Source organism: Paroedura picta, chromosome 1 (genome assembly GCF_049243985.1).
Source record: "Paroedura picta isolate Pp20150507F chromosome 1, Ppicta_v3.0, whole genome shotgun sequence".
Lineage (NCBI taxonomy): Eukaryota > Metazoa > Chordata > Lepidosauria > Squamata > Gekkonidae > Paroedura > Paroedura picta.
In genome coordinates, this window is record NC_135369.1 from 154,075,673 (window position 1) to 154,097,924 (window position 22,252).

General features: G+C 40.9%; 1 protein-coding gene across 3 annotated transcripts in view; it reads left to right on the forward strand.

Moving 5' to 3' along the window:
- Positions 1-22,252, forward strand: part of CSMD1 (CUB and Sushi multiple domains 1) — a 1,334,105-nt gene that overhangs the window by 1,304,532 nt on the left and 7,321 nt on the right. For 2 of the 3 annotated variants that reach the window (XM_077309265.1, XM_077309285.1), the window contains 6 exons: positions 80-259; positions 3,969-4,013; positions 12,570-12,731; positions 14,365-14,477; positions 17,155-17,242; positions 20,527-20,659. In XM_077309265.1, the coding sequence (XP_077165380.1) occupies positions 80-259; positions 3,969-4,013; positions 12,570-12,731; positions 14,365-14,477; positions 17,155-17,242; positions 20,527-20,659 (721 nt within the window). The remainder of the gene's footprint in view (positions 1-79; positions 260-3,968; positions 4,014-12,569; positions 12,732-14,364; positions 14,478-17,154; positions 17,243-20,526; positions 20,660-22,252) is intronic. The other variant, XM_077309276.1, reaches the window with a different exon arrangement.

Here is a 22,252-nt window from a genome sequence, read left to right on the forward strand (position 1 = left end):
AATTCTCAATTTCAGGGTTTATAATTTCTATTCCTAATCAATGCTGTTTATGTTTCTTCTTTTTAAAAAACCTTTTTAGCTCATGCTTGCAGACAGCCAGAGACACCAGCAAATGTGGACGTGAAGGCAATAGATCTTCCTACCTTAGGCTACACGTTGGTATATACCTGTCAGCCAGGATTTTTTCTTGCTGGTGGATCAGAGCACCGGACATGTAAGCCAGATATGAAATGGACAGGAAAATCGCCTGTTTGTAAAAGTAAGTCCGTGATTTTAAAAAGAAATACAATTTGCTTTCAGTTAAAAGTAAACTTTATCCCACTCATTTTAGAGAATACAGGGAACAACAGTAAGCTGGTCTCCTCAGGAGTAAGTCCTGTTTTATTCAATAGGGCTTAGTTTTAGGAAAGTGATTGAGATTTCTCTTATAATGTGCATAAATCCTGGATATTAATCTCTTATCCCATCTATAAGTAAAACGATTGGCACAACATCAACCAGACTGAAGAGAGAGTCAGGTGGGTAACTGTTGGTCTGAAGCAGTAGGAAAAAGTTGGCACTTTCTTTAAATGGTGTGGTATAAAGTTCAGTTGGACTGCTTACCCCTCCGAAACTCTAGCAAGCAGTTTGGTGTAGTGGTTAGGAGTGCGGACTTCTAACCTGGCATGCCAGGTTCTATTCTGCACTCCCCCACATGCAACCAGCTGGCTGACCTTGGGCTCGCCACGGCACTGATAAATCTGCTGTGATCGAGCAGGAATATCAGGGCACTCTCAGCCTCACCCACCTCACAGGGTGTCTGTTGTGGGGAGAGGAAAGGAAAGGCAAATTGTAAGCCACTTTGAGCCTCCTTTGGGTAGGGAAAAGCGGCATATAAGAACCAATTCTTCTTCTTCTATCAAGAGTTGTTGACAGCATATCCCAGCCTGGGAGAGGTTGACCTGAGGAGTGCCTCTCCAGTCTCACTTCCACTGCGAACATTGGCAGCATTGATAGTGAAATTATCCCTCTCAGGTTTCTCCTGAAAGAGGGTGTCAAAAAAGGATGAAGAAAAACAGTCAGACAGACAAACTGTCCCCTTTACACATTTCTGTGGAGCCCACCTTCTGTCTCTTCTCCTCTTCCAGTGGGCTTAGTACGATTCAGGATATGTTAATTCTCAAGGTTTGATTAACACATGGGGGAGCATTGGGCCTGGTGCACCTCTTCCGCCCCCAATTTGTAATCCTGCACAGCAGCTGGGGCAGTGAAGTTCCCTGTGCGTTTCAGAAGGAAATAGCTGCTCACCTTTTACTGTTGCTGTTAAAGAAGGTTCACCTCACCCACCCATATTGCCTTCAACTTTCTTATTAGAAATCCACTTATTTGCCTGTTTGAGACTTGGTAGACCTTGGAAAGAATGAGGGGCCTGCCTTCTTCATTGTAGAGCCTGGCCGACCTAAGCGGGAGCTTCTCAACAGATTCTGGTACTGCTTGACTGCATCCACACACCGTTGGATATTGCAGTATTGTTGCATGATAGCAGTTATTTGTAACTGGATTCTCCTGTGCAACTTCAAATGCTTGTTATAGTGCAATATACAATGTTGTGCAGATGCAGCCCCTTTTATAATTCCCTGTCGGGTTTCTTATTGTACAGCTTGATGATTTTCTGCATCACTGAACTACAGATAAATTAAGGGGATCCCTTTATATACATTGAGTAAAGCTTTACTTGGAATGCATAGAAATTTGTTCTTGTACTTGTACCCTGCTTATTTTAGTTTTTTTAGATCAGTCATAAATGTTTCACATGTGTTTTCTAAGTCTTAATGAAAATGACATATAAAGCTATAAAACTAACCCTCTCTTCACACTTTGTCAGGCTTATGAAGAATCACTGAGCAAACTAAATATTTGTGGAGGGGATTGTGCACATGAAATATAATGTTTTCATATAAACAAGTCTACTTGTTTTAAGAAATTATTAATTTATTTATTGCTATTAGAATGAAAAAGTGTCCCTAGGCAAATAAATGTTCCCTCCGGAATTCATTCGATATAAATTTTTGAGGACAATCTTTGTTCATTTACTGCACCAAGACTTATGGCCTGAAATGAAGAAAGGGATGATGATCAAGATAGTATTTTATACATAGTTTGTCAAACACCATCACTAAATGTCAAAATACAAATGCATTTGTTGAACTTGATGCAACTGTTTGAAATACATTTTAGCACGCTTCCTTTGAAATAAACAAAGAACATCTAGATGTTGCTGCCTGATGCTGATTACAACCACAGTAAAGAAAAGCTGAAGTAGTGTTTTTATTCTGTTCAGGTTTTGAGAAAATGCAAGCAGCCGCTAGAACTGTCACATGAATTTACATGACAGAATCAGAACAATGTTTATACTTTGGGCAAGTTGGTAACTGTTTAGTGGATCGCTTCTTGGCCTTTTGGCCAAGATCAAGTATAGTGAATTCGTGCTATACTTCCAGGCTTCATTACCTATACTAACTATGCCATCATATCCACCTGCACAAACCAGGCCCCCTTTACCTGCCCCACTAATTCCACACCTGAATTGTGCTGCACTATAGAGCAGGGGTAGTCAACCTGTGGTCCTTCCGATGTCCATGGCCTACAATTCCCATGAGCCCCTGCCAGTGTTTGCTGGCAGGGGCTCATGGGAATTGTAGGCCATGGACATCTGGAGGACAACCCCTGCTATAGAGCACCATCATTTTCCTGTCTTTATTTCTAACTTTCCCCCTAAATGGAAACCTGACCTTATAGACCTTTATATTCTACTGTCATTGAATGTTATCATCTCAGCTTTGAAGAATCTTAGGAGAACCCAAATGCAAGAAGTATTCTTCATGCAAGGGTGCTGTTATAACTGGATATAACTGGAACCCTAGGGGTTGTTTTTCTTTTTTAGCACAGTAGAATCCTGAAAGTAAGATTCATGAAGGGCTGAAGTTCTTTAAGCTTTCCGCCACCCAGTATTATAGGAAAATTATTATTTGGGCCTCATTAAAACCACTCAATCCATAAAAGGGTTATAGTAAAAAATATAATAGATATAAGGAGAAATTGGTAATGTTAGTGCGTTGTGGAACATAGCATATAGCACAGTTTGTGTACACATGACCCCAATGGTATAAGCCATAGGCACTTGGAGCATTTCTGGTCAAGAGCAGAATGGGAGATCATTAGGGTTGCCAATATGTTTGTAGATTTAATAGGAAGGGGCTTGCTAACACTGCCAATGACGTTCCAATGTTAATTCTGCTAGCACATCACTGGCAACACTGATCCCCTCCCATCTCCCCCCTCCCCCACTGGACCAATAAGCAGCAGCAGGAGAAGAGGGCTGCTAGCAGAAGACCATAGGCCTATCTCGGCCCTACTCATAAAAGACTTAGCAACAAACCCATTCCAAGACAGCAGTGCCTACCCGTGGCACTCTGTCACTCTTCCCAGACCAAATTATAGCACAGGCTGGAAAAGTTGGCTGTCATTTGCATGTATTATGTAGTCTTGTCATTGTCTTGGCTGTTTCTGGTTTATGCCATTAGCTCAGAGTAATTTAGCAGCAGGTTTCTAGGGTATATATAACATAATTATGGACACATAAGTACAATAGCTTCCTCACCAGTATAAGGCTCTCTGTTACAGCACTGTGGCTGATATAAAACCAATCATTTTAAAGAAATGAGAACAGTAATTATTTCTGCAAGCTCGCTTCAATACAAATGTTGGACTCCTAAGAGATTGCTTTCTCTCTCTATTCTTTTTGCTGATGAGTGTGTAGAATTATATTTGCTTGAATATGCAATATATTACAGATTTTAGTTATTCCTGCTATAAATGGTAGGGCGTATCGGAGAACACACAATTGCCTCAATCAAGCATTATGTGTCAACATTCTATATAGAAAACAGTATGTTCATAAAAATGATAATTTGTCTTTTTACTTGTAGGTAAAGGAATGAGAGAAGTTAATGAAACAATAACTAAAACTCCAGGTTTGTATACGAGAACAGTTTTAGAACTAAATACATTAAATTGCTCTGTAGCTCAGTATTTCTCATACAGTAAAATTTGTTCCGATTTTTAATCGAGTTCATTGTCAAGGACAAAAGAGAATGTCTCAAACCATGGACATATAAAACCATGTCTGAAATAACCATAAATAGCAATTGAAAAAAAAAAAATAATAATGCCCTATTTTGAGGCATTATCTCAGAACCTTTCCATGGGCTAGTTCTCACTGGGGTCGTACTAACAAGTACCTCTTCAGATTGAAGATGGAGTCCACATACATAAATCTCCATACAAATATATGCCCCCCCAATGGACAATGTTAAGTCCTAACATATTCTTAGTCATTTGGGCCCTAATCTACAGTAGGTTACAAATATAGCCGGTACTTAAGAATCAGTTTTTAACCACACTAAGATGTCATATACACAAACTTTGTTTTTTATGGGTTTACCTGCGTTTGCTTCACTCCTCCCTGCTTCCCCGCCCCCTTCTCAGGTGCAAAATTCTAAGCTAGAAGTGGAAGGATTCTAAGCCAGGCTGCATGGAAATAAATCCCATTTTAGTCATTGAAACTTACTCCCAGGAAAGTGTTCTCAAGTTGCCAGTCTAACTGTCCTTACTTGCAACAAATCAGTGCAACCATGTGTGCTGGTTGTAGTTTATGTGCCTTCCTAATCAGAGCTACACTCATGGACTTCAACTGACTTAGAAGGATATAGCTCTGTAGAGGGTTGCACTGTTCATTTTCTAAGCCTGGTTTAGAATCCCAGGTTGGGGAAGGGGGTGAAAGTATCACAAAGAACCTTTGTGCCTGTAGCTGTATATCTTGAGTAACCGCAGTGCATTTCTTACTAGGATTCTTCACATGAGGAAGTAGGAGGGAAGGCACAGACAAAAGCACGCACTCCCGGGCATAATATTGTTTTTAAAGTGATGTCTGAATGAGGCCATACATAGAGACTAACTATAGCCTTAAACAAATTAACTTCCTTCTATGGAAGTCACAGATAGACTTAGAATGGTGTAATTCTGCTTAGAATTAAACTAGGTTCTAGCATAGCTTTTGCCTTCACATACTAATTTTCTGTGTGGTAGGAACTTGTTCCACACACAGGAAGGAAAATTCAATCCTTGAAGGAACATTCAGTCCTTGAATCCTTGAAGGAACATTCAATCATGTGAACCCTCACTTTCAAAAATGGTAAAACATAGACCAGGTTTTACCACCTCAGTGTGAACTAAGATTTGTAATGCTTGAAAATGGATTAAAATGTCTTTATATTGGAACATGTACTATAATAGAGAGCCTTATAATGAAACTAGAATTAATTATATGGCATGTTTAGTTAAAAATCTGGTTTGCTTTAGTCTCATGAAAGTTTGTTAGCAAGTTAGAAGAAGAAGAAGAAGAGTTGATTCTTCTATGACACTTTTCTCTACCCGAAGGAGTCTCAAAGTGGCTAACGTTCGCCTTCCCTTTTCTCTCCCTACAACAGACACCCTGTGGGGTGGGTGAGGCTGAAAGATCCCTGATATTACTGCTCGATCAGAACAGCTTTATCAGTGCTGTGGCGAGCCCAGGGTCACCCAGCTGGTTGCATGTGGGAGAGCGCGGAATCAAACCCAGCTTGCCAGATTAGAAGACCGCACTCCTAACCACTACACCAAGCTGGCTAAACATGTATTTTAAAATTCGGGTTCTTCTCCATGCTATCTGTTCCACTTAATATTTCAGAAAAGGATCTGTCTTTTATTACCATAGGTTTCATCTCAGTAGGAGGGGACACACTCAACTATGCTTTGGATTACTATTTTAATATTCAATTCATTTCATATAGGAGAAGACAGTAATTTAGATATATGGTTCTGAGGAAGTGCAGAGCTTTATGGTAAGAACTAGAGCTCAGAAGCTAGTATAGCTCCACAGAAAGAAAGAAAAAGAAAAAACAGCCAAACAAGAAGCATAGGGTAAACTAAAAGATTGGGAAAACCTTTAAGTTTAGTGGTCTTTCAAGAATGGCAAGATGTATTCTCATTAACAGCCTTGGTATACAAAATTTCAAAGAATCTGGTGGACCAATTCATGTCTCCAGTGCCTAATTTTAAAACCCTCAAATTGAGAAGCTGCTCTTTCAGAGGGATTATACCCCCATTTAGAAGAAGCTGACCTCATTTCCCATCAACCAATAGAATTTCAGTCTTTATTAGATTACTTGCGATAGTCCAGCTCATTACCATCTTGTCCACCTAATTACAATCTCCATCTGATCTCACTGAAAAGGAGAAATAAAGCCGATTGTCATTACTATAACAGTAACATAACACTGACGTATCACTAAATATCTGTGGAAATCTCTATAATTTCATGCAGATGTTAACTAGCATTCAGCTTGAGTAGAACCACATAGTGTTACAGTTCCCAGCACCATCTTTTGGTATCAGTTGGCCATCTAGGATCAGAACCATTCAGAACCCTGATAAACCTTCCAATCCAGTCAAACCAGAAAAATACCATGGTAGATAGTATTGAAACATGAACAAATGTTCATAGAAGAAAACACAATAACTCGATATTTATTCATTCGTTCATTCATATTTGAATTTATCCTACACCAATCCCGAAGCCAATCCAGCTCATGGCGGTTTACAATAAAAGAATAAAACAATACAACCCCATAAAACAGGAACGACAATAATCCTCGATGGCAGGAAAACAAATCTCAAACACTCCTCCTAACCCAATCAATCCCTAATAGCTACCATAATCCTTGGGTGAAGAATCCGTGGCCAGTTGACCGAAGGCAATGCCTCTACAGACTGCTGCAGGGGCCTATATAGAGAGGGACCTGATCTTCCTGGCCTGGCCTCAACCAAATGTCTGGCGGAAGAGCTCCGTCCTTTAATTCAGTGTAAATAAGGAACAATTGTGTTTTTTTCTTCTGTTTATGTCCCACCGAAAATCTTTCTCGGTATGTCTTCTATGTTGAATGTGCAGCATATCTTTTTATTTTTAAAAAATCCACATGCAAGGTATCCTTCCTGAATCTCAAGAGACACAAAGTTTATCATTTGAGTAAATATATCAGCTGATTTGAGGTACAAACAAAATGCACCTTTCATACTGATCAGTTGATATTCTCACTTTCCCGTAGGTTTTGCTTTTGCTTTTTTCACACTGCAAAAAGCAATGTAAAATCAATGAATATGCAACATCTGTCAGATCATGTATTTTTGTCTATTCAGAATGCTCTTGTGCATTCACAGTTATATTTGATTATGCCAGTTAATTCAGTGGGATTTAGGTAAGCATCCTTCTGCAGTGATGCAATTTAACATATCATCTGTAGTAATGGCTATACCTATTAAGAAGATGGACAGATGTAATTAACCCAACACATGATAAGTTACACCTATATTAGAATGTGTAACAATACAGTCTGCTCTGTCTAAAAGAATAGGCCTGGTTGTTTCGTTCTTTTTGAGATTAGTAGCTGACCAGAAAAGGGAACAATTCTGTCTGTTATGGATGAAAGAGTTAGTCTGTTGCCCCCTTAATGCCATAGACCCTGTGCATCCTCCCCCATGATCACTTTTTAAGAAAATAAAACTACAAGCATAGTTATTTTAAGGGTAGAATTATATGTTAATTTATGTGATCATTTTATTGGCATATAATTTGGGAGAGAGTGTTGAGGAGGATACTGAAATGTAGCGGTTGGTGCTCAAGTGGGAGATAATCGCAAGAAAAGAGGGGTTTAAAGCCATTAATTCCTATGCCATTTTCAGAGCTAGTGTGGTGTTGTGGTTAAGAGTGGCTGCCTTCAATCTGGAGAACTGAGTTTGATTCCCCACTGCTCCCCCACATGCAGCCATGTGAATTTAGTCTGGATCCAGCTTTTTATATCAGGATCATTTGCGTATGGGAAATTATCCTGGATTTTCCAAAAAATAGATGGTGTCTTCTTTCAGACAAAGGAAAATTAATATTGCTTTTAATAAAATATTCTTCATAACTTGCACTGTTATGAAGCAGGTTAACCGTCAAGGAATACAAAACTGTAGATGGGAAATGGGGAGAGGAAGCAAAACGTAACTGTGTTTGCATATATTGGCATGTATTTCTCTTATAATCCCAATTAAAAAAAACAACTGTAAACATGGTTAGTTATTATAAAATGCTGCAATCACTGAAGAATATGCGGAGAGTCTTTTAAAGTAAACAATGTATAACTTTATTCAGAATATACACAGGAAAGAACATTAGGTCTACCACAGCCTTTCATAGTAGTCTGAGTAGCCACCTTACTGTACCCAGACTGCCGGAAGAGCAATATATAAACTGAATAAATAAATCAAAATAATAAATTTATAGTAAAACCTGGTCTGGAACTATTCCAGATTCTGATATTCTAAATCTATAATAAAACATGAGATGGTCTCCTGAAAATTAAATTAATTTGTATAAAAATGGGTACGAATACTCTTGAGTTTTAAATGCCGTTTTAAATGTTGTTATCAAGGTAGTTGTACATTACTGTTTAATACCGTGACACGCATGAAACCTACCATTTTTTTTTCTAATTCCTGCTTTTTATCTGCTTTTCATTATTACTCCACTCATACCCACATCAATTTCCAAAATCTAAATGTAATGAAAATGCCTGAAACTACATTACACTGGATCCAAAACATTTCCATTTGTACAATGGGAAGTTCACAGGCTGCAGATTTGTCATTTAAGATACTGCGTCTTGTGCTCAAACCCATCCCATTCCCAGTGGTTCAACAACCAGCTTTCAGGTGGCATGCAAAGGTAGAATAGATCTCTTCTTCTCATAGCTCTTTGGATACCACTCATTACATTCACGGAGAAGAATTAAGCTGAAAAGGTGTCTTTGTTTGTTTGTTTGTTTCTTGGTATGTTTTAGCATTAGCCTCTCCAGATCCATATATACAGGAGATTTTTAAACGTTTACAGCAAAAATGTTTTCAGGCTCATAGTATTTTCCTGTGATTTTCGTGTGCTAGTAAAGATACAAGACATCAGTGTGGCATCATGAAAAGTCTGATAATCCTTCATTTCTGCACTGCAGAGGTGTGTTGCGATTCAAAGAACAAATTGATGGGAAAAGGCACATTGTAGTTAACACTGCTTTTGTAACCATGATGACCTTTCTTTTCTTTTCCTCTTCTGTATGATAAATTCTTCGCAACCCATTATAAAGGAATGATGTATGGGGTTTGAGTGAAGTATAAATGTCATACTTAGCTTAGGGAGAAGTGTTCTTTAGTCTTAGGCTGAGGGCGGGGGTGAGGGAGAATGCACATTTCCATAGAATACTGCACTGACCTTATCTAGGCTCGTGGGGGTAAAGAGTATTTTTTTCAGGTTCTGGTATATTGGATCCAAAAAATATTTGTATTTCCCAATATTTCAAAATCCCAATACAAGTATGGTACTGGGATTCAGAAGATATTTGGGAAAGCCAATATTTTTACTCACAGGCTTTAAAATGCCTGCATACAGCTGATCTTACAGAGAGAAATCTCTGCACAGAATGGGTTTTGGGTCTGCTGGTGGTTCAGGTTTGAACTAGGCCCTGTCTGCAAAGCCCACCAAGCAGCTGATCCTACAAAAATCCACAGGATTGATTTGGGTTGTGCTGGAGGATCCTATTTAAACTGCCCCCTTTTGCAGGGGGAGAAGCAAAAGGAAGGGTTTAAATGGTTGCCATCCATTTAAACTTAACAGCTGACTGCTCCCTTTAATATATCTCCATTTGGAGGGGGAAAGCAAAATGGAACCCTGAACTGACTTTAGCCATTTAACAGTTTGACTGGTCCACTGGTCAGCTGTTGTTTAAATGGCTGGCAGCCATGCTGGGTTACATTTTACTCCCCCCCCCCCCTTTCAAATGGAGGAAAGCAAAAAGGATTGTTGGAATGCTCGCCTGCTGTAATATTTGAATGGCTGCAAGCCATTCCACTGTTTCCTTTTGCTTCCCTCCCTTTTGAGGAAGGGAGAAAAAGGGAATGTTTAAATGACTTTCATTTATACTTAATAGCTGGTCATCAGACTGGTCAAGCTTTCACGTTTAGGTGGCTGGCAGCCATTTCAGTGGTATAGCTGATGAATATGCATGAATAAAAGCTGGGGGGGGGTTAATTGGCTTTTATTTGGCCCAACCATCTGCATTAGTTTTTGTTTGTTTGTTTGGGTCAACCAAATACAAATGCCTAGCCTTATCAGAGGCATGCTGTAGGTGATAATGATAGTAACATTTTAAACAAAGGCTATCTCTAGCGTTGACTATTCCGTATTGTATGATGATGAAAAATTGGAGTGAATCAAAGTCAAGGATTGCATCTGACTCTTTCATTATATGCAATATTCCTACACCACATCTGCTCAGTTCAAAGCATCCCACTACCCATAGACTATAGCCTGATAGATGTTTCACACTTACCCTGTTCTTGCATATATAGGTAACAGCAAGAACAAGAGGGCTATCAAGTCTGCAATAAGCTTCCATACAGAGTGAAGTAGGCTATGTTCAACTTGGTAGGCCACAATGAGAAGATATGCCTTACACTTATTAATACTTGATGGCTGGGGAAAGAGCATGTATATAATTAGGAGCTCCACTCAGCCTTATTTAGGCATGTGTACTTCTCTTTGGATGATGCCTTGAATTCAGTCCAGTATCATGAGAAGTAGATTGCCAAATCCTATAGTTATGTGTCAGAACAATTTCTGTATCTATTTGCATCTCTGTGGCTTGGATCTTAACCCTAGGTTCTGCTCACATCACACTCTTCCTGTTGTCGTGATGATCCTCCACTGTGCAGCATATTGCTTGGGGGGAGGGTGAGCTTCCATTTATATGAGATCATTCTTTTCCCATGAGCCAAAAAGCAGTTTGAGCCAGCAGAAAACAATATGCAGCCAGGAATAGCCTCATCAATGAATAAAGAGGGACTAGGGATGGGCACAAACTGGCTCATGAACTGAAGATCATAATAAATGTTGACTGGTTCGTAGTTCACAAGGTGAAGTTTGCGGCTGGTCAACTGGTGTGCAATTTCCAGGAACATTCAATCTGTGGCAGATACATTTCCAGACAGAGTGTCTCCACCCAATCTAAATTTTTACCAAATTTCAAAGTAATGCGGGGTTGGGGGTGAAACTTCGGAATATAGAGGAGTATCCACAGGAGGTCCCCTGTTACTTTGATGTCCCTAGCTTGCATAGGCTCTATTCTAAATAGCCTTGAACCTCCTGAACCTGTGCTTGTTATTTACCTAGACGTATTCTGCATGAGCCAGCACTTATCCAGTTGCGGGGCTAATGCCTGCTTCCAGACAACTTTAGCGCTAGCCCAGGGTTGCCCCAGGCCAGGCATGACTCAGGCCCTGGTTAGCCTGCAGCAAGGGAATGCATTCCCTTCTTTGCCGTAGACATCATCAGGGCCCATGTTTCTAAGATACCTGCTACAACACTCAGAATAAAACAAGCAAGCAAAACCAACCACGTTATTCCATAATCTACTTTAGCTTTCAGTCACCCCCAACAGTCACCCTTGCTGTCCTTGATTTGTCGATCAAATAGAAGTCCAGCACAGCTTAAAAACAAGCCAATATGTTAAACTTTCTTGCATTGGAATTCAGTAGATATAATAGGCAGCAGTGGCATTTACTGTCAGCTCGATGACAGGAATTTTTGATATAGAGCATTATGCATTCACACACAAATATAGACTTTAAGGCTGCCAAAACCTTGAAGTTTCTGAATGAGTAAATAATATGCATAATATATGTGTCGCAATATAACGGACTGACTCTTGGGCTCATGTGCACTAGAAAAATGGTGGCATCATTAAAGGCATAATTAATACTAATTAACTGCTTTGAATCTCTGAAAAGTGAGACAGAGTGATCTAAATAAATTACCTTGGCATTTTAATGTTCGATTGTGTGCGTCACAGGCCAGTGCGTATCTGTACTTCGTTACTCACAAGTTACTCACAGGACATATGAAGTGCTTACCCATGCAAATGTTTTGCCAAGAGCATCTAGATTGCTTCCATCTTCTCAGGATCAGTTGGGGCTAAGCTGTTTTTCATTCTTCGTTTCCCTTTCTGATAGCTGCCTATATTTTATTACAGTCAACTGATATCATCCCCTTTATTGTTCCCAAAATAAGCAAAATTCTAAGAACACCTTAAATGATAATAGGATACATTTTTCTTCAAATCTTTATGAAGGCTCTGAAAAGAGATAGAGAGGGGGAAAAATGAAATTTGCTCTGGACTGTTCGTACTACAGCTTGAAAATGTCACAACACATCAAGATTCACTAGAAGTTCATGTGCTCAGTTATCTTCAACAGTATAAATATTTCAGCAGAGCAAAGGTAACTACTTATAGAACAGTGTATGAGAACTAATAGTGCGCTAAATAATAAATATATGAACAAGGAAGAGATGCATCTCCTTGTGGTTTGTAGTGATTTGCTTTCTTTGTTCATTTTTCCTTCAGTTCCTTCAGATGTATTTTTTATCAATTCATTGTGGAAGGGCTTTTATGAGCACCTAGGGAAGAGGCAGCCTGCAACTCTAACTGTTGACTGGTTCAATGCTACAAGCAGTAAGGTGAACACCACATTTCTTGAAGCATCCGGCATGCAACTTAAACTATCAGGTAAAGTCAGAGATTGAGCAGGAGGGATTAGCAGTGTGAGGTTGATGGAAGTTTTATGAGCACTTTTCCTTGTGTAACAAGTACAGCAGGCCAAAGAGGGCTGTTTTGTGCTATGAAACATCCTGGTCATGTGCAGTTGTGGTGAGGAAGGAACTGTCAGATATCGATTTTCAGGTTGATCAACAATGCCAGTCACAAAATGATTGATGAGGTGGGCAGTGATTGTGAGTAGAGATGGACATGAACTGGCTCATGAGGTGAAATTTGGAAGAAAGTTGGGCCAGTAAAGAGCCCCCAAACCAATATTCAGGAAAGGCACCTTCCTTGTACATTTCCTGGACTTTTGTTCAGTTTGGCTATTCAGGGCCACTAAACCTAATAGCTGAACGGTGTGAGCTGTTTCAAACTAACAGCCATATCCATACTAGTCTATTTGTAGACTAGTCTATTTGTAGACTAGTCTATTTGTAGACTAGTAGTATAGCCTGTTGTACAAAAAATACCATTTTTAAAGATGTTATTCAGGTGTCTCAGCCATAGGCTTGGTGGAACAACTCTGTTTTGCATGCCCTGCAGAAGAGTTTAAGGTCCCGCAGGGCAAAATGTTCCACCAGGGTGGGCCATGGCTGAAAATTCCCTGGTTTTGGTTGCATCCAATTTAATTTCTTTGGGGCTAGGGATCCTGAACAAATTTTGCTCACTTGATCTTCAAGTTCTTTGGAGAACATACTGGTCCCTCAGATATGACCATCCCGCACTGTTTTGGGCTTTAAATGTCAAAACCAAAACTTTTAACTTGATCCAGTGCAGATGGGAGAGCACAGGTCATATATGTGCTCTCCATGGGGATGTGCTCTCCCAGTAAGGACCCACACTGCCACATTCTGGACCAGTTGAAGTTTCTGGAGCAATTTCAGGGCAGTCCTGCATAGAGTGAGTTACAGTAGTCCAACCTGAAGGTGACTATTGTATGGATCATAGTGGCTATGTCTGGCACTGACAGGTAGGATGCTAGTTGTCACACCTGATGAAGGTGGTAAAATGCCTAGCAGGCAACAATGGTGACTTGGGCCTCCGCAGATAAAAAGGCATTTAGGAGCACATCCAAATTGTTGATGGTCACCAAAGCTGAAACTGCACTATACCACCAGGGACATACCTACCCAAACAGAGGATCTTCCTGTTAGCTGGATTTAACTTCAGCCAACTCCATTTGAACCAGCCCACCATGGCCTCCTGACACTTGCCCAAGGAGTTTGGGGGTTCAGGTGGATCAACCAGATCAACAGCTGGGCCATCAACAGATATAGCTGGGTATCATTAGCATTCCAGCCTGAAACTCTGGAACAGCTGGGAGAGGAGGTACATATAGATATTAAACAACATCCGAGAGAGAATAGCTCCCTGCAGAACCCTGCATACTAAGGCATGTCATTGGGAGGTTCTCTCCCCTAGTACCACCCTCTGTCCCCAACCTTCAATAAAAGATTGCAGCTATTTGAGGGCAGTGCCTTGAGACTCCTCACGTCAGCAAGCTAATAGCCCATGCTCATCAGAGTCTAACACTGGTCTTTGTAAAAATATACAACTTGAAATATTCTTTAAAATGTATTGTGCATGATTTTCTTTATAGGCGTTTACAAGAAAGAAGAAGCACATTTGCTTTTGAAAGTCTATCAAATTAAAAATTCCAGAGAGGGCTTTGCAAGCAAGCTGGAAAATGACAACTGGGCATTAGATGGCTATGTAAGTAAATATGCTGTACTGAAGAGGCTTATGTGGCTTTACTGTAGTCTCTAGTTCCTTGTTATGTTCCTTCTCTCACATGTTTTTTTAATGAATGTGGTGGTATATACTGCAGTATGCATTAAGTAATATATAAAATACATCCCCTAGTTCTTAAAAACAATAGGCCTTGCACTGTTGTTGTTGTTAAGTGCGAAGTCGTGTCCGACCCATCGCGACCCCATGGACAATGATCCTCCAGGCCTTCCTGCCCTCTACCATTCCCCGGAGTCCCTTTAAGTTTGCACCTACTGCTTCAGTGACTTCATCCAGCCACCTCATTCTCTGTCATCCCCTTCTTCTTTTGCCCTCGATCGCTCCCAGCATTAGGCTCTTCAGTTGCCTTATTGCCTATGCTTTTGGGATAGACTGTTATTGCCCCTTGAAACACAGCAGCTGAAGTGGGAGATTTTTTAATGGATCAACTTTCTCATTGGTTGTTTGAATGGAATACGTATTGGTTTTGTAATTGGTCTCCTTTGAAAGCAGTCGCTAAAAACACCTTATTTTATATGAGCTAATTCATTACATTTCAAAAATTATTGTTAGGAATAAGGATATGATATTGCATACCCAGGGAATTGCTGATCACCACTGTGGGATGATAGGTGAATTTCTTCCAGACTAGGCTGGATTCTGGACATTGTTTGTGGAAAGGATCACTTGGTCATGAAATTGGGGCCACTGAAGTTGTGAGTTCCTGCACTGTAATCGGGTTGGACTAGATGACCCTGGAGGTACCTTCCAAGTCTATGATTCTATGAACTAAATTAAAAGATTTCCAGTGCAGTTCTAAGTGGAGTTAAATACTTGTAATCTTATGTACTTCAGTAGACTTAGAAAGGTGTAACTCTGCTTAGTATTGCACTATATATTTCACTTCTAATAAGTCTAGAAGAATAAGTCTAGAAGAGACATCTAAATCTGCATGGATTTGATTTATATAGCAGTGCATGATTTATTCTTTAACGGGCAACTCTACAAAGTTTTATCTAGTTTTCAAATATAGATACATAGACAAGTAAAATGATCTTAGTGACAGGACCCATTGCATTCCTGGTCCCAATTTTAGCTACGGTATTTACCCAGATTAATGAATATGGAGATTTTCCATCTGGTTGGAAATCGAGTATTGTACTTCCGATCCATAAACAAGGTAATAAATCTGATCATCAGAACTATCATTCCATTAGTCGACTTAAGGTTGCAGCTAAAATATGCAACAGACTTCTCCTACTAAAACTGGAGGATCTGGAAGCTCTCAATAACAACATTCATCCACAGCAGCCAGGTTCTGGAAGGTATAGTGAAACCATGACTTCCTGCTTATGTTCTCTTCTGGTTCAAGCCTGTTCTGCGAGATCAGGCTGCACAACTCTTTTTTTACTGTGAAAGTATGTGCTCCTAATTAACAGTGACTTGTTTCCTTGAAATGTTGCCTTGAACACCAGGATCCCAGAAGCTCTGAGAGATAAGCTAACAAGCTATAGATGTAAGCAATTAGCGTTTTGAGGCCTCTTGCTAGAACCTCAGCATTCCAACTTAAAATCATAGAATTATAGAGCTGGAAGGGTTCTCCAAGGTCATCTAGTCCAACTCCATACAGAATGCTGTAAATTTACAACTACCTGCCCACCATAGTGACCCAATTCCATGTCCAGATGATGCCCCCCCCCAAAAAAATGTAGAATCCATGGCCAGTCTGACCTGGAGGAAATTTGCCTCCCAACCCCAAAGTGGTCATCAGCATTTCTGAGCATGCAAGAAAGGGCCACAAGAGCCAAGCATTGACACAAAATCCCTTCTGCCCAGCCACTTGCAATCTGCCTAAATTCATCAAATCATCAGTTCTTTGAGGTGGCTATGTAGCCTCTCCTTAAAAACTTCCAAGGAAGGAGAACCCCTCCACACACACACACACACACACACACACACTTCTCGAAGAAGCCTGTTCCACTGAGGAATAGCTCTAACTGTCAGGAACTTCTTCCATATGTCTAGCTGAAAATTATTTTGAATTAATTTCATCCCATTGGTTCTGGTCCTGCCCCCCAGGGCAGCAGAAAACAACTCTGCTCCATCCTCTATTTGACAGCCCTTCAAGTACTTGAAGATGGCTATCATATCACCTCTTAGTTGTCTTCTCTCCAGGCTAAACTCTCCAGGCTTGGTCTTTATCTCCAAACTCCATACCATTTTCATTGCCCTCCTCTGGACATGCTCCAGTTTGTCTACATCCTTATTCAATTATGGTGCCCAAACTGAACACAGTATTCTAAGTGAGGTCTAACCAGAGTAAAGCGGTACCATCACCTTGCCTGATCTGGATGCTAAAACTTTTGATTGGTTCTCTCTAAAGTCCTCTGCCCTAGCATTAGGGATCCCACATGAGATTTATCATAAAGGAATCCAACTTGTAATATACCTTTATCACACCTATCTTGTCCTACCTGCATCAAGTCATTTATGTCTGGTATGATCATTTTGAAACTTTGGACTCTGAACTTCTCTGTACTTCTGAATTTTGCATTTCATCTGTGCTTATGTGAGCATAAAAGTGCTTAGTGAGAATGAGGTCACTTTACCTTCTTGAAGTTGATTATTGAACTGAAGCTTCCTGACGTGTTTTTTGTCCTAGGTTTCATCAGGGCTTGAAAGAGGTGTGTTTACCTATCAAGGTGATATCCATGGAAATGACTATGGAAAATTTATGCTTCAAAGACAAAGTAAGAATGTTTGTAGTGCACAGTATACAGTATAATATCTTGATTTAACTCTGATGACCTGAAATCATTGTGGTGGCAACTGAAATGAATAAAGCATATTTCTTGTGTGATATTAGTTACCAGCCATTTAAACCTAATAGCCCCAAGGAGTAGCCATTTAACTTTTCTAGGGTGATCCCCTTATTTTTTCTGGCTGCAGCAAGCCACGGTCCAGAGAAAGGGGATCCAAATTGACCAGTTTTACATTCAGGAAAATTCCAGCTTGGTTCAATTTGAGGTTTAAGTTCTGCCCATCCCTAGTCATTATTAATTCTACTGCTTCATGCTACCATTTCATTTTTATGTCACTTTAGCCTTATAAGATGATTGCAGGATGCTCCAAAAATGAGCAATGTATTTGCAAAGGCTAATACACTGTGCTGATTATGTGGTTTTAATTTTTTTTTTTGCAAAGTATAGAAGACTCACTGTTTAGCATGTTATAACCAAATGAAATAAATTAACTAGACCTTATTTGGAAGGATAAAGCCTTTACAGATTTGCAAGAACTAAAGAGCATGTCATTACTTGAGGATCAAATTATACGTGGATGTGGAACATTTATTTTAACGCTCTTTCAATAGACATAGCGCTTAAATAGTCCTTAGAACATTGTATGTATGGTTCTTACATGGCCTCCATAACCCTTACAAAAGCCCCATTGGACAGACAAAACAATAATATATGCCTATTTGAAGCCAAAGCATTGGGATGGGTAGAATTTCTAAAACTAATTCTAAACTTGGATCATATACAGTTTGCTGCATCTTTCTCCTTCCTTCTCTTAAATCTGGGTGGATTGAGGGGGAACAGAAATGACTGATTTGTGATCTCCCCATTTCAAAAAGGAGAGGAAAAGCAGATGTCCACTCCATTGTGCAGCCTGCACTGACTGCAGGAGTAGGTAGAAGGGAAACAGTCTGCCCTGCCATCCACACACAGCCCAATAGCTCGGGCTGTAGCAAATAGGAGTCATGTTTTCTCTACAATCCAAACAGATCATACCCACTCTATTCTGATCATACCCACTCCTCCATTTGCTAGTTTGGTGTAGTGGTTAGGAGTGCGGACTTCTAATCTGGCATGCCAGGTTTGATTCTGCGCTCCCCCACATGCAGCCAACTGGGTGACCTTGGGCTCGCCACGGCACTGATAAAACTCTTCTGACCGAGCAGTAATATCAGGGCTCTCTCAGCCCCACCCACCCCACAGGGTATCTGTTGTAGGGAGAGGAAAGGGAAGGCGACTGTAAGCCACTTTGAGCCTCCTTCAGGTAGGGAAAAGCAGTATATAAGAACCAACTCTTCTTCTTCTTCTACCTAACAAGGCTGGCACACAGCAAAATTGGTTGGATGAGATACCAAAGGAACACAATTTCCAGCTGATCCCCATGATCAGTTGGGTATCCGATCTCTCTCCCCCCCCCCCACAAAAAAAAATGTTTCAGGGTCTAGAGCCAAATTTTCCAGCAGAACATCAGAAGTTAGCACTCAGAAGATCCCTGAACAGCTGGTGGTCATGTTGGTGGCTGCGAGCAGCTTGCATACAGGTGGTGAACAGCCAGAATCCCACCAGGAAACAGGATGTGAATTGACCCAGAAGGTATTCAAGCACCCCTCGTTCAACATTCAGTTCAGAAATAGGAAGGGAGGAAATTCCCTAAGCATAATTTACAGTTTGGATAGAAGGTTAAGTAATTTACAACTCCTCCAAAACTCACAGAGAAAATGAGATCCATTCTGACAACGTCAGTGTCTCCAGCACATGAAAGAAAGACTGAGAGAGAGAGAGAGAGAGAGAGAGCAAAAGGTGATATCTAGGAAAGCAGCTGTCAGTTGGAGTACACATTACCTAGACAGACTGCTGCAAGGTACAACCATCTTCAAACATTTGCAAAGGCCTTGTGGAACAATTGTTTTCACATTTCTCAGGAGGATGATAAGTAAAATCAGGAGGATGATAAGATAAAGAAGAAGATAAGTATTTCTGCTTAAGATTAAGAAGATAGTTTGATAAACTTGGGGCAGTTGTGACAAGGCCCTTCCCTAGGCCCCCAGTAAACAAAACATCTGAAAGTATGTATTGCTGTAGTAAAGTTTCCCTGGATGATATTAGGACTCAGGCCAGTTCATACACCTAGAGTAAATTTCATAAGAAATTACTCCTTCAGGTACTTTTGATACGCTCAGTATTAGGGATTTTGCGTTCGTTTTCACCCGTTTTGGGAAAGGTCCGATATCACACTACAGGTCAAAGAATTCTTTCAAAAAACCATTTTAATAGCTGCAGCAAGATGACACTGTGACTCATGTCCAAAATCCAGCGTCCAAACCCCAGCTGCCCTGGGCACAGATTTTTACGCAGTCTGAATAACACATTATCTAATTAACCACTCTTGTACATCTGCTTGATAAACATCATCCAATTAGCTCAAGACAGTGTCTTCCATTTTCAGGCACATGTAGGGGTTTTCCCTGTATAGACAAGCGGCCAGGGCACCTTGCAGATCTCTTGGTCTGTATCAGGTCACTGCAGCACATTTTTAGTCTGTACAAAGTTCACCCTCCATTTCTGTAATGGCAGGACACTTTAAAAGAGGGAAACCAGCAATGGTCACTTCATCCCTATGGACCCAAGTTGGTTAAAGGCCAGAACCAGTGTCTTGAATTAGCCCAATCTGATCAGATCTTGGAAGCTAAGCAGGCTTGGCCTCTGGGGCTGCCATAAGGCTCTGCTAATATTTGGATGGGAGACCACTCAGAAAGTCCAGGGTCAGAAACAGGCAATGGCAAATCACCTCTGAACGTTTCTTGTGTTGGGAATCCCACATGATCTTCATAAATCAGCTGTGACTTGAAAGCAAAAAAAAAAAAAAAGTGGTACATCACTGGAGTGTTGTACCCTTTGTTTGAGTTCCTTGTTAGTACACTCCCTGCCACATTTTGAACCAGCTGAACATTCTTCAAGGGCAGCACCATGTAGCACGTGTTCCAATCTGGAAGCTACCAAGACATCTTTGATAGGGGGAAGGTCGGATTTCATATATATCTGCATATCTTACACAGCAGTTTCCATACTTGGAACAAGAACATTATTGGAAACTATAACCTTTATCCTTCTCTTCTAAAACTCAAGGGAGGGAAGTGAAGCATAGATGCTTGATTGGAGAGCCCAGCCTTGCTGGGGTTGTTAATGGTCACGTCTGTAAAAATGTAACTTTTTTTTTCTTTTCCTTTGACTTTTAGGTCCTTTAAGCGTAGACACGGATCACCCCAATCAGTACTATGGCACAAACAGCAGTTCTGTTGCAGCTGCCATCCTGGTACCCTTCTTTGCGCTAATATTATCAGGGTTTGCATTTTACCTCTACAAACACAGGTATGCTGGATGCTGTTAACTTGAAAACCTGATGTGTTAAGGTCATTAGAATTACATGTACTAATGTTTGATTGGTGGAGACTTTGATAACTAAAGCTTTTCAGCTCTGCTGTTCTAAAATTATTAATGCCGGACAATAAGTTACACCTGTTTCTAATCACCAACACATGGTCAGTTGCACATAAAGATGGTCCCACCGCCTCCTGGAATGGAAATAGAAGGTCTTAAGTGTTTACCTTGGACTGTTAGCTTGGATCCGATCAGATAAAATGAATCCAATCCATCCAACTTTTCTGCTAGTGAAAAAAGGAGAAGAGTTCCTTTTTGACCATCAAAAATGGCTGCGTGTGGGACCTGTATGTTCAAAAGCCATATGGGATGGAGGCAGGGAATTAAGAAGGGAAATTAAGTAAGATTGAGTGAATGACCTGGTTGGACCCATCCCATTATCTCTTAAAGAGCCCATGTGGTATAGTGGTTAAGAATGGCAGGCACCCTCTTGCCCAGCTGGTACGGAAGTTTGGGCTGAGTTATCATCAATATGCATATAACACCCAGCTCTTCATCCTGATGGATGGCTTCCCTGACTCTCCCCCAGAAGCATTAGCCAGCTGCCTGAAAGCAGTGAGAAGGTGGCTCAAGCAGAGTCGTCTGAAGCTCAATCCTTCAAAGACGGAGGTCCTGAGGTTGGGTAGGAAGGGTCCATGTAAGGAAACGTGTCTGCCCTCCCTGGATGGTGTGCAGCTTTCAGAGGCTCATTCTGTCCGGAACCTGGGTGTGATCCTGGATGATTCCCTCACAATGGAAGCCCAGGTCACAAAGGTAGCACAGCTGGCATTTTACCATCTCTGCCAAGCTACTAGCACCCTACTTGGCCCCAGGACACCTAGCCACAGTGATCCATGTGATGATCACCTCTAGACTGGACTTCTGCAACTTGCTCAATGCAGGCCTGCCCTGAACCTTGATCCAGAAGCTACAGCTGGTCCAAAACACAGCAGCCAGGATCCTCACAGTAACACCATGGAAGTCCCACATTCAGCCCATCCTCCATCAACTGCGGTAACTACCAGTTGAATTCCGGACCAGGCTAAGAGTTCTGGTAATCACCTTTAAGGCCATATGCGGTCAGAGCCCAGTGTAACTTAGGGACCACCTCTCTGCCTATGCCCCTCAAAGAGCCTTACTTTCTGCCACCGCCAACCAGCTAATAATCTCTGCCCCAAAAGAAGCCCGCTTGGCCTCAACCAGGACCAGAGCCTTCTCTGTCCTGGCCCCCACCTGGTGGAATGAGCTACCAGAGGAGATCAGGGCCCTGACGGAACTAAAACAGTGCCACAGGGCCTGCACAAGGGAGCTCTTCTGCCAAGCATTTGGTTGAGGACGACCAGAAGCAGCAACATCTACAGGGCCCCTGAACATCCCTCCCAGGAATCCATACACCCGACCTGAATCTTGGACCTGTTCAATTGTTATTCTGATTAGACTTTTATCTGTGGTTATGGTTGTTATTGTGATTATCATTGTTGCAATCCATTTTGCAGAAACAAAGTTCTATGTGCTGTTTACGTTCCATGTGAACCGCCCTGAGCC